At 39.6% G+C, this 12,363-nt stretch overlaps 1 protein-coding gene across 11 annotated transcripts in view; it reads right to left on the reverse strand.

Annotated features, from left to right (window-relative positions):
- Nucleotides 1–12,363, reverse strand: part of TRIM2 (tripartite motif containing 2) — a 116,100-nt gene that overhangs the window by 19,146 nt on the left and 84,591 nt on the right. For all 11 annotated transcript variants that reach the window (XM_075500443.1, XM_075500442.1, XM_075500444.1 and 8 more), the window contains 3 exons: nt 10,544–10,695; nt 9,686–9,866; nt 5,755–6,478 (listed from right to left, as the gene is read on the reverse strand). In XM_075500443.1, coding sequence (XP_075356558.1) covers nt 5,755–6,478; nt 9,686–9,866; nt 10,544–10,695 — 1,057 coding nt within the window. The remainder of the gene's footprint in view (nt 1–5,754; nt 6,479–9,685; nt 9,867–10,543; nt 10,696–12,363) is intronic.

Raw genomic sequence — 12,363 nt, forward strand, 5'->3', positions numbered from 1 at the left:
AGTTTTACTATTATGAATAATAACGTCCCTGCTTGCTAACCTAGATTTACCAGCTTCCTAAAACACAAAGAAAAACCATGTCACTGCCCCCAAGAGGAAGGGAATGGATTCAGAGAGACAAAAACCCTGCAGAAAGATTACAGATTAAAGAGGAGACTTTAGAGGTTGCAAGTAGCTATAATATGTTGTGTAAGTATCATGTCTTTCCTGTCTACAACACTTCAAATACTTCTTCTTGGACTGTTCTCTACGTGGTACTGAAAAAAAAAGGATAAAAGCAAACAGCATGGAAAGGTCTACATACACACTGCATAGACAGGTATCAAGGAGTTGTTTTCTTGTTTCCTAGCCTTGCTTCTTTTTTCCTCACTTAATCAAATCTTACACGTTATTAGGATGTGATGCCCTCTCCCATAATAGATACAGCTGAAACACAAAAGGCTCTGTAGTAAAACTGCACCAAATCAGATTAACAAGGTATGTGCTTATTGTAAAATAAATGTCAGTAATTCTAATCCAAGTTCCCATGCGAATCTAAGTTTTAAAATCAATCTGTCGGTTGGATGAAGGCACACAATGTTTGTAACCCTTAAAGAGGAATGAATAATTCAGTAGGAACTCTGGCAGATACTCTCACACACTGTTGGTAGTGAAGTTTGGGCTGATTTGTATTAATTTGCTTTACACAGCATCTGCCCCTAAAAGCTCAGCCAAGACCACCTCCAAGCCTTGCTTGTGCAGCAGAGTCCCTGCTGCCACAGCTGGGTATGCACAAACCCTAGGGGTAGGTGCACCTCAGCAGTTCTCTGCCAGTAGAGCAGCAAACACCCGAATGACATGAGTCAAACCAAGACCAGGTCTCTGTCGCCAGGACATCAGACCCATGCTGGGGATTTTGCCAGCAATATGTCAGAGTTCTTTGGCCCCCATCCAATATAGGTATGACTGCAAAACTACGCAATGTAGGCCTAGCCAAATTTCACACTGGCCATCACAAACCCGTAAAGAGTTCATGGCAAGCCTCAGAGGGATTTGAGCTAATAAACTGGAAAATGAAATTCTGTTTCCCCTTTAATAGGCTTTCCTATTTCTACAGAAATATAAATTCTGTATAGAAAACATCTCGCTATTTCATACTACTTATTCATGGGTTTGTTCCAGAGTTCTGAAATAGAGAATGAAGAGCAACTGATTAAAGTGTGTCAGAGGGGCCTCTGCATTTCATGTATCATACTTCTGCACTACAGGGAACAACTACACATACGCATCCCTTCCTTCTCCAATGTCCTTAGCCAGGCTGTAATTTGTCCAGAACAGGACCTTGCTGGAAGGGTAGAGAAGGGACAGGGGAACGGGAGGAAGCAGGTGCTGCTTGCTACAGGGGAGAAGGTTCCTCTGGACCATCCATACATGGAGGCTAACTGCAGTTGGAAAAACACATGTTTTTTTCAGGAAGGCGTGTACCCATATAACCTGCATGTATTTTTGAAAAGCTCAAAAAGTATATATCTACAGGCAGCCCTGTTCCCTTCAAACAGGACAATTCTATACAGAGTTTCAGGCAGAAGCCTTCAGAGAAAATTAAAGAAGAAACACCTGATCAAGAATCCCTTTGCTCCCCCTAAGCCTCCTTTTAAACTGCACTAAAGCTATTATTACACAGGCCTTGTTCATGTGTTTTTATGTGGAGTAAACTCACAATAAGGCTCCTATTTGCTTTCAGTATTGATAACAGGAGAAGATGACATCCGCACCTGGTAAGAAGGCTGACAGAAGGTACTGTTAAAAGCTTTTTTTTTTTTAAATCAGAGTCAATTACACACATTAAATGTACCAGCTAAACTTAGATGCTCAGTTGAACTGACAACTAAACACGGTCTGAGGAAAAGGAAAATTGAACTTTCTAGCAGAGAGCCAACTCTCCATCTGGCTGTATCTGGTGCCAATCCCAAGTATAAATAAATGAAGAGAAAAAGCAGTTAAAGTGGGAAATAGCACCACTACTGCTAAATGGTGTCAAAGAACCCAGTCATGAAAAGTGCCAGAAGAGAAGAAATACCAAGGCATACGGCACAGCATGGCAGAGCTAGAGCACAAGATGGTGTCCTGGACAGAGTAGCTAACTGATGCCACCCATGGCTCTTAACCCTCCTTTGGAGGACATGGGAGAGATTTACCAGGGAAGGTGGAAGTGGCTGACACTGTGAACATCCCTCACTTCCATTTACCTCTGCTCAGTCTGGGTCTAAGGCACAAAAGCAAGGTAACGGAAAAGAACCTTCCCTCTCACTTCAGTGCTTCCTACCACTTGTAGAGGTAGCAAAAACCATTGTGCAACAATTATTTTCTGGGTCTCATAAGCACATTATTGTTTTCATTTGTATAAACTAAGTACATGCTACAAAGATACTGCATGGACACATCCTTAGAGATCATGGCTGTTTAAAAAAAAATTTTAAAAGGTTGAGGATATAAATTATTGAGAGAGAAGAGGAGGAAACAAGAAATACTCTGTTCTTGTAAATAATGAATTACATGAATGTATAGTCAATAGCTTGACCTTAAAATGTATGAATAGAACCACATGCCATTTTAGAAGTCATGAATAACACGGAATTGGCAAAAGATACAATGCACAATTCCCCATGAACGAAAGCACTTAACTGTACTAATGTTGTATTAATGCTATCTCTGTTAATACTGGCGCAAGAACAATCTCCTGCTAGGAGGTGATCAATTCACTTGTGCATAAAAGCCCATATATCAGCACATATACAATAGCATACTCTGTATACTTGGATGCCCATAGGAATATTACATTGTGGCTCTCCAACACAGCTGTATGAGCTTCTGGCAGCCCAAATATAAGATTTATCTTGCCCAGTTTAAACTACAAATCCAGATTTGGCCAGGGCTATCATAGGAATTCAACAATAGGTTCAAAATAGAGATACACAGTTGTGTTGGAAAACAGTGATAAACTTTATTTTACATTACCTCATCAACAAATGAACCAAACCTCAACTTTCGAAGTGAGCTGAAACTGGAACTAAACGAACTCTTAAATCCATGAAGGCAATCCCTGTGAACATGTCAGAAGTTTTACCTGTCTTCATTAATTTTACATATTTTGGAAGAGTGTAAAAAGCTAGAGCATTATGGCTGCAGTGGCTTAAGAGACCTTTCAGACGATGCATACATAAGCCCACAGAAGCCCAGAGGGACATCTCTATGTAGGGTCATTCTGTGAAATAAGTGGCTGAGAACTGAACGTGTAATAGGATGAAGTATTACTCTCAGATCAGTTTTTCAATAAAATAGCAATCTATATATCCCAAATGTGGACACTCCTGAGAGGTTTCATCAAGCAAAAGCTCTGAGACATGCGTAGCTCTTGTTCTAATTATTTTTTCTTCTTTTTTTGGTGGGTAGAGTGGTGAAGAAGGGGGGGAGGCAGAACTCAAAAATAAAGCACGTGGTCATGATTGCATCACAACAGAAAGAAAGGGCACTGCACTTTTTGGAAAACATTTAAGACTTCTAGAGTTTATGGTGTGTTAGAGAGAATAGTTAAAAAAAAATAAAATCAAACAACCACCACCACCACCACCAAAACCTAACCAGAGCCATGCCACTATTTGGTAGTCAGGCTAGAAACTGCTCACTAAAAGCACGGGATACAGAAGCAGAAATTACAAGCTGAAATAACTTTAATCCATACCAAAAGCTTTGTAATAAGAATATTAACAGCTTTTAAATAATTTCAGGACATCTCTTTTTTTTTTTCCCCCCAAGTATTTAGATCTACAATTTCCACACCGGGACAAACTAATGCTTGATATATGTGAACAAGAGGGCTTAGCATTCAGTGAAGGTGTCAGCCACAATGGGTAACAGAGCTCCCCTGTTACTCACAGGCACAGTGTACCTGTGCAGGCTTTCCTATCCTGCTCCTACCTGCTACAGACCCACAGACTCTTTCTGCCTGAATCTGTCCATCCAGCCCCTTCTCTGTCTAGAATACAATGTCGCAACCGTTCCAGAAGAGATTAGAGAGAGGTTTTCTTTCTAGACAGGGTTCAGACATTATTCTTAACTGTTTTGTTTAACCCTGTCTCAAAACAGGGCCCCAAAAAGATCTAGGCTACATTTATACATACCCTCTGCCACTCTTACCAGTACCAGCAGTGAAACTGCATTCGGGAAGAGCCACAGGTCCCTTTCCATTCCAGCGGGACCCTGAGGCTGATCACTCTGCCCTGTGCAAGGGCTTCTCTCCCCATGGGATTGCTAACAGGGGCTCTTCCAGTGGTGACTACAGCAATAGCTTTTGCAACAAGAACACCCTCCTGCTAGAGGAAGGGCTACGTCTGGGTACTAATTTAACAAAGGTCATCTACCAGCTTTGGACCATAAAGCATGGTTACTGCCAAGTAGGACTGGCTTGACTTCAGTATGAATTGTTCTACATCGTATTTCTAACTTTTGACTCAGTAGTCACCATAAAACTTAACTTTAGCGACAGTAAAGCTGGGTATCATTGCCTCTGTAAAAAATGCTTTGAGTTGTTATATTTATGGGGTTATTTATCTTACTAGGAAATGCACTGGCCATCTGGGAAAGGCTGGTCATTTTATGAGTAGCTTCATCCAAAGCTTACATTGTACTGTCCTATTCAGGGAGCAAAGCACACTTGCTGAATACATGTTCTGATATAAAACCATTATGTTATTGCATGTACTCTCTATCAAAGCAAGGAATCTATTAGAAATACTGACAGATAAGAAATCAGATGGACCAGGTTAACCAGCTGACAAATGGTGCTCAGATGAATTTTCAATAGAATTACTAAAACCCCCTCCAGGATTAACCACCATCCATTCTCTGCTACAAAGGGGAAAGCCACCTTGCCGACTGGTTGACAAACTTGGTAAAACATACTGCTGAAATCCTGACTTGTACATATGAAGAATTAACTTGCCTTTTTCTTTAGTCATGCAAAGTGAAAAGTATTTTCTAACTATATAAACAGACATTATATAAATACAACACCCCATGGTACAGACTTTTAAAATGATGAATTATTATTATTATATAGCTTAAAAGCAGAGTACCTCAAAAGACCTGAAAGAAAATCACAGTAAATGACACCAAGATGTTATATTTTTACCAAGCATTAGAAGTCCACAGATTTAGAGATAACATTACACTATATAAAGAGCCAAACATATTTAGATATTGGGGGGAAAAAGCAAATAAAGGAAATTGTAATTTTGTCCTGTGCTGACATAATGAATAACTATATATGACCACAGGATTTAGCATGTATAGTTCCAGGTTAATTAATTAGATAAATCTTTAGGGCAATAGTTTTAGAGAAGGAGTCCTCCTACTTCCCTTCTTGCCATGCAACTTTTTAAAGAAGTAATTTAATCTAACCTGAAGCATTGATCTTACTATATTGTCATTTTATGATGCCCAATAGAGTACAGGAGAGGTGGTAAAATATTTTATCCTAAATCAAATGTATGCATTTCTCAACCCAAATTCCAATTAAATATTTGCTGCAAACAGAATTTCTGAAGTATGTTCTTGTAAAATTTACATATAAACAAAAGTCAAGAGGCCTACAGGTATTATCAGGTTGCTCTACTTACAGCTTTAACCTTAAAATAATTTAACGTCTAGATTTTTTCATCCCGTTTCCCTGAACTATTTTTAAGTATGTCAATAGGTAGCAGACAAGTCACCTACCTACTCTGAAGATCAAATCATCTTCAATGGGATTCTCTTTTCTTTTGCCGGTGCTGTACATGCTCGCAGGTCTTTTCACAGCTTTCTGCTTCACATGACCACTGCCAGGAGATTTAACACGCCTCTTAACCCCTTCAGTGGTAGGGGACACATCTGCTGATCTGACCACTTTAAGTTTGAATGGGCTGCCCTTGATATGTTGATCATAAAGTCGCAGTGACAAAGTGAAGTCCCCTTCTTTCTGAACAGTATATAAAAATTCGTAAGTGCCATTTTTATTGTCAAGTATTTCTCCATCCGCTACACTCCCATCAGGCGTGCTCAGTTCAGCAGTGAGGTAAGCATTCCCAGATTTACAGAGCTCCCCATCTTTGTCCTTAGTTGTGATGGTAACGGACATGGGCTGTCCGATCACTGTCTGCCTCAGTCCCTCACCGGTGGCAACTGTTTCAGAGGCAACAGCATTGGTGGTTAAAATAGTACCCAGATTGTGAATGGACTTCTTCAGGCCTTCTGTTTCCACTATGAAGTCCAACTGATCATTTTCACGTGGCTGCAATGGGAAGTCCCGCTCGGCCAGTTCATTCAGCTTGTCACTCATTTGCTTCTTCACCAGCAGAACTTCGGTTTCAGTGCCGTGGTTGAGGGCTTGGGCTGTAAAGTTGCTGCAACTTTTAATGCTTTCTTGTCCTTCAAGTAAGGTATCCAGCTGTGTCTGGAGGACCTGTGTGCATTACCAAACACTAGATTAGCATCACGTTACAAGAATTATCCTAGCAATATGTAGCACGTGTTATATCTGAAGGCCTTTGTAGAAACCCAATTTAGAGTGCTTTATTTTAGAGTTTATTTTAAAGTTTCATTTTAGAAAAGTACCACACTGATCCCTTACACATTCTTGGAATGTCATGCTGCAACGCAAAAAATGTACCCTGTTTTGGGTCTTCAAGGCTTCACAGATCCAATGTCACACTACATTGAATTATTGACCCACCTGTCTGTCTTGTCCTTTTAAAAAAAAAAAGGAAAAAAAAAAACAACCAAAAAAACAAATGTAGAAGTTTGAACCCTGCTCCATCTAACTCTCAGCAGTCACAGTTAATGAGATAGTTACCCGGAACTGAGCTGTGTGCACAGAGATAGAGATATTTTGGAGTCATCAGGCCCATTAATAAGGGAGGCTGCAAGAAAATTCTTGAAACTATTTCTTCAGAGCCAAGGGAAACCTTGGGTTACTCCTCTATGGAGACGGACAAGAAGGCACTCTCAAGATGTCAAGATCATCCATCCTGAGGAAAACTGTGATTCCTGATCTAAATAAGTGAAGAAAGGAAAAGTCTTCCCAGCAGAAGCGGGTAAGTTGATTCCCCAGTTTCAGCAGGCAGGAAAGCAAAACGTAAAGGATGGGTTGTGGATATTGGGAAAAGTTGGGTTGAGTAGCCTGAAATTTTGGTGGGCAGCAAGTAGCTACTCTATATTTAAGACTGAGAAAGAGTTTTTGTTATAATCTCAGTTCTGGCCCTCAGTCTAAAATCCTTAAAACAGTATTGACCTCAAAATTGTTAGGTGTGGGCTGGGAACAAGGCTAACTTTTTTTTTTTAAACCAGTTTTGCAATGAATTGAAAAAAGTATCCCTGAATTATAACAACCTAGCAGAGAAATTCATGACAGTCAGGAAAGCCCAAACATTCCAGCTACCCCCCACATGCTCCACTGACGAAATCCCCAAACCGAAGTACCCAGTCACACATGTGGTATGTTTTTCCTAGAGACGAACTAGGGCACAGACATTGCTGTGGACCAGAGAAGTTATTTTGTTGATGATCACTGTAAAGTAAATATTTCTGAAATATTTCGATTGATTTGAAAGTAAACTTAGAGACTGGATATTTATTGCTATGAGGTACTCTTCCCTTGCTGAGACACAGCATGTAATGACACTGCATTCCAAGGGCATTTTTCTGAATCTTACAAAGCTATCTGCTTTTCACCCACTGGAGAAAATCCAGGCTGATGAGTTACTGATACGGGAAAGTGATAACAACACAACATCTTTTGCAAGCAAAACAGAATGAACAAATTTCAAGACTACACTGAAATTTCAAGTTATCTGTTTTTCTAGGCATCTCTAAACCTCTCAGGATTCAATACAAGGCATTTCTAATCTGCCTTGTCTTTATTCCAGGACATAAGTAGTTAAACAGATAGCATAGCTAATAAAGTCCCAGGATGACAAAACCCCATATGCTTGGGGTAACAAACCACAAACTGAGGAGGAAGACAATTTGCAGCTACGTTTTAAAACCATTATTTTCTCAATATAGTTTTCTTTCATTACAAAGATGGAAAATATTCAATCCTACCATAACTAATATTTAAAATGTGTTTAGAGTATTTTACACAAGGCCTCTTTCAGTCCATTGGACAACTGAAACTGAATTGCCAACTTTCTTTTTGTGAAGTGTAGCCCTTTCATTTTTTCATTTTTGCAAAGTACATGATCAGAATGGTGGAATATTTGGGTTTGAATGATTTTGCAGGACTACTATTCATTCAAAAGCAAAATCCAATTCCAATCACTCTTTTTTATACAAACAGGGGAGATGCCTCTTTTACTGCTTATGTGCAGCTTTGTAAAAATTTGGTTCTCTAATGCCCAAAATAGTTTTTAAACTATTTTAAATCCCTTTAAACAACAATAAGATAATTTTACATCATATTCCATCTTGTGTGAACTTTGTACATACCCTGAGTATATTTGCTTGCTAAGAAAATAAGTTTTTGTGACATCTTGGATACATTTAGATAACCTGGGATCTAAGTCCAAATTTTTGACGCTAAAAGCTCCTCAGCTGCTACTTAGCTCTGGAGATGACTAAATTCTGTGTCCCAAGGGTTTTGGGCTCCCTGTGTTCCTGAAAGTACACATCTTGTGCACATGTTAGAATTCCTCCATTTTCACAGCGCCAGCAGTTCAATACCTTCCTAATCATCAAGCCTGTTCCAGATCCAGGAATGCAGCATTCCTCCACTTCAGACATCTGGAGATGCTCAAGCTGCTCAGTAATCACAGAGAATGCCCAAAGATGCCAATATTATCAGGCACTCTTGAAACTCCAGTTTTTGATGCTACTTTCTTTTAAAGGCTACTTTGAGGGAAGAGATCTTTCTTTTAAATGAAACAGACAACTGATGCCCAGGAAGACAAGGACTAAATTCTTTCATTTGCCTGATTCAGACTTACTAATCCTCAATAAAAACCCTACCCACCAGGCTACAGGTTTCTCTTTGTAAAAGGGCAGATTTCTGTCTTCTTCCTCTGAAGCTTAGTCTACAATACAGGGGGAAAAAAGCAAGATTCAGTCATTAAGATAGGAAGTAAAAGAGTGAATACAGCTCTGGAATCTACTGCTCTCTGCATTCCCCTGAGGAAGTGAGATGTCCATCCAATCTTTATGTGTTCCAACCAGTGACATCTAACATGAAATATGTTACCAGGCATTTGAAAGTAAAACAGTGCTTTAAAGCAAAACAGTAAGCCTTGCTCAGTTCTTCAGGAGAAATTGTTTGGCCTGTATCTTCATGGGGGAGTTCACAGAATTGCAGCCCGAGGATTTCTGACTTTCCTTTGCTGTTCCCTTATTGTCATCTGCACATCAGCATGTTGGCTTTAAGCAGATGCCTGCTTAGTATGTTGGCCATTTTAGATCCTCACACACCATGCACAAAGAGCTACCTGCCCATACAGGGTCTGGATTCCATTTATAAGGCTGGGCACCCACAAGCGAGGCTCTGCAGCACTTGATTTCAGGAAAACAAAGTTCTCCTCTGGATCTCAGACACAATTTGTCAAACTGGCGTCCTGCATCATTTGTAAAAACTGGCTGATTAAATTAATAGCTTTTCATTGAAACAAAACATGCATCTTACTTTGTGTTTAAGGCCATAATTCACTTCCAGTTCCATAAGCAGCACACTCTTTCGCACATTTAAAGTCTTCTGGAGTTCATCAAAAGTGGAATGAATGTCATCTACAATGCTAGCCTTTTGGTTGGTTAACTGGTGTATGATTTCAGATATAAAATGAAGTGCTGAGTCGATCTCTGGAAGCCTGAGGGAGGGATTAAATTACAAAGATTGCTGTTTCAAAAGTCATTAAACATTGGCCCTTGCCCTGATATCTTTTGATGAAATAATCTCATCAGCAGGCTGTCTTTAAACTCGGTCATTTCCCAGAAGTAAGTTCATTCCTTTTATAACCACATAGTGGTTTTGGTCTGCTAAAATAAGGCTAAGCCAGGGCCCTCCCTTGTGGAAATCCATTAGACTTTAGGCATTTCCAACAAGGAGGCCTTGGATCCTCTGTCCTTTATGCAAATGTATCTACTTGGGAAGATATAACTAGATCTACCCCACTTTTTCTTTTTTTTTAGCCTTTCTGCCACCGTAGTGTTTGTACTAGTCTTTTAAGCATCTGGTATTATTTATTTATCATGAAATTCATGACTGGCTAGTACTTTTCTCCTTAACATTTTATGCCCCTTCTTTGGAGGACACTTGCATTTCTAGTGGCCTCTGTTTTGTGAAAGACAGATAGGAATCTTTTGCTCTTTTCTGTAATCCCTCAGTGTATCACACTCAATGGATTTTTTTCGTTATGCTAGCCTCACTATCCCTGTTTTCTAGGTAAAGGTCCATGGCACCAGCACATTAAAACATCTACCCAAGGTAACACAGGAAGCCAGTGGTAGAACTGAAAATGGAAAATAATCAGTGGAGTCTCCATACCTTTTGTTGACAGCATCCAACTGGACTTGGAGGGAAGCCTTGTGTTGCTCCACCACATCCTTAAGTGGTACCGTGGGATGCTCTGCGTGTTCTCCCTCTGTACACTCCCGGCACATGGCTGTCTCGCAGGACTGGCAGTAAAACTCCATCACCTGGAAAAGTGCACAACTCTAAATTCAAACATGGCAGCAGTAACATCACTCAAAGCACATCTTACTGGGTCTTGAACTCATGTTATTATCCAAGCTCTGAGATAAAGTTTCTCCTTTCTTAGATACCAATCATTTACTGCCTAAAAGATGGCTGTTATTCTTATATATTTCATACCAAAATGCTGGTTTAAATGCATTTTATTCTATCAGAAAGTGTCAGAACAACAGCCTGGGAAACAGAATGCTGGATTTCAAGGCTGGCCCTAATATCATCTTCATACTGTGTAATAGTAAGTTTTGGCGTCTCTCTCAACTACTCCGTGAAACAACTCAAAAAACCAGGGCATTCAAGTGTCCTCGCTAACTTGATCCTTAGTCTCCACAGAGGGTCTGCCAAAGAAAGTGTAAACTTAGGCTGTTTTTCATAACAGGGCCACCCATGGAACATTAACTCGACGAAGCTCACCAAACAGCATGCTTATTTGCTAGAGAAAAGCACTGTAAATGAACCAATGTGCTTCAGGGAAAAATCTCCATATCCCATTACTAATCCCTTAAAACCATCAAAACCTCATATCTGAGATTATAATAAGAGTGCTGATCTACACTTGAAGGAGAAGATTGTTTCAACCTGTTATGTACCCAGTAAGATGCTGTCTGGAGATAAAAAAAGATCTTTACATGTAATAAATACCCCAAATTCTGAATATATTCATGAAAGGATAGAAACAGAAAAATGCTGTGCCCAAAATCATACGTTAGTCAAAACAATGCACATATATGCAAATTCAGTATGAGACTTTCTTTTACAGCTAGGAAGTCCTTGAGCACAAAGCATTTTAGGCTTATTAAAAATATATAAGGAAGCTCATAGTATATGCTTCAAAGCAAGACATTGGCAGCTCTCTTGCATTCAGAACAGAGCATCAGAATCTTGAATAACTTGGCTGATGCTTCTGGCACTGAGACCTCTCGCACAAAGATGGTTGTGCTGGAGATGATGGTTGACAAGAAGATGGTTGTATAGAACTGGCTGTTTTCAGGTGAGCAGAGGGACCTGTAACAGCACCATGCAAAGTAGCTGGCTGCTCCAAGACATCTTGAGAATTAGGAGGGAGAAGTAAGAACCATGATTTGCATGTGGCTATTAGCATTAATATAGGGATTTGCCTCTGATAAGCTCCTTTCCATCTTACTCCCATTCTTCCCTCTTATCTCGATTCACAAGATACAGGATTCACATGCGATGAGGGTTTAGTCATTTGTTGGCCATTCACGTAAGCCACTATAGAGAAAATTTAAAAGCTGCTCCAAATAAACTGTGTAAGATCAAATATATCAGCAAGGAAAAAAAAAAGTAGACCTTCTAAATAATGACAACCCCCATCAACACTACTCCACTCCACAACACTACTGTGAATTTAGCAGTCTCACAGTAGTAGATCCTCTGAGGCCTGACAGTTACTTTGGTAGGCACTAAGATGTGATGCAGTCTTACAGTGCATAGAGGAAATGAGTTAAACAGAGTTTAGGATTTAAATTCTTTTCAAAGGCTTCAAAAATTTGCAACCAGAAACAACCAAAAGAAATATTTCCCAACATTTTGTTAGGAAACTCTTAAGTCTTTTTATATGGTCAAAAAATTTCATTTCTTTGTAAAGTCAAAAG

The sequence above is a fragment of the Mycteria americana genome, chromosome 4 (assembly GCF_035582795.1).
Source record: "Mycteria americana isolate JAX WOST 10 ecotype Jacksonville Zoo and Gardens chromosome 4, USCA_MyAme_1.0, whole genome shotgun sequence".
NCBI classification, from domain to species: Eukaryota; Metazoa; Chordata; class Aves; order Ciconiiformes; family Ciconiidae; genus Mycteria; species Mycteria americana.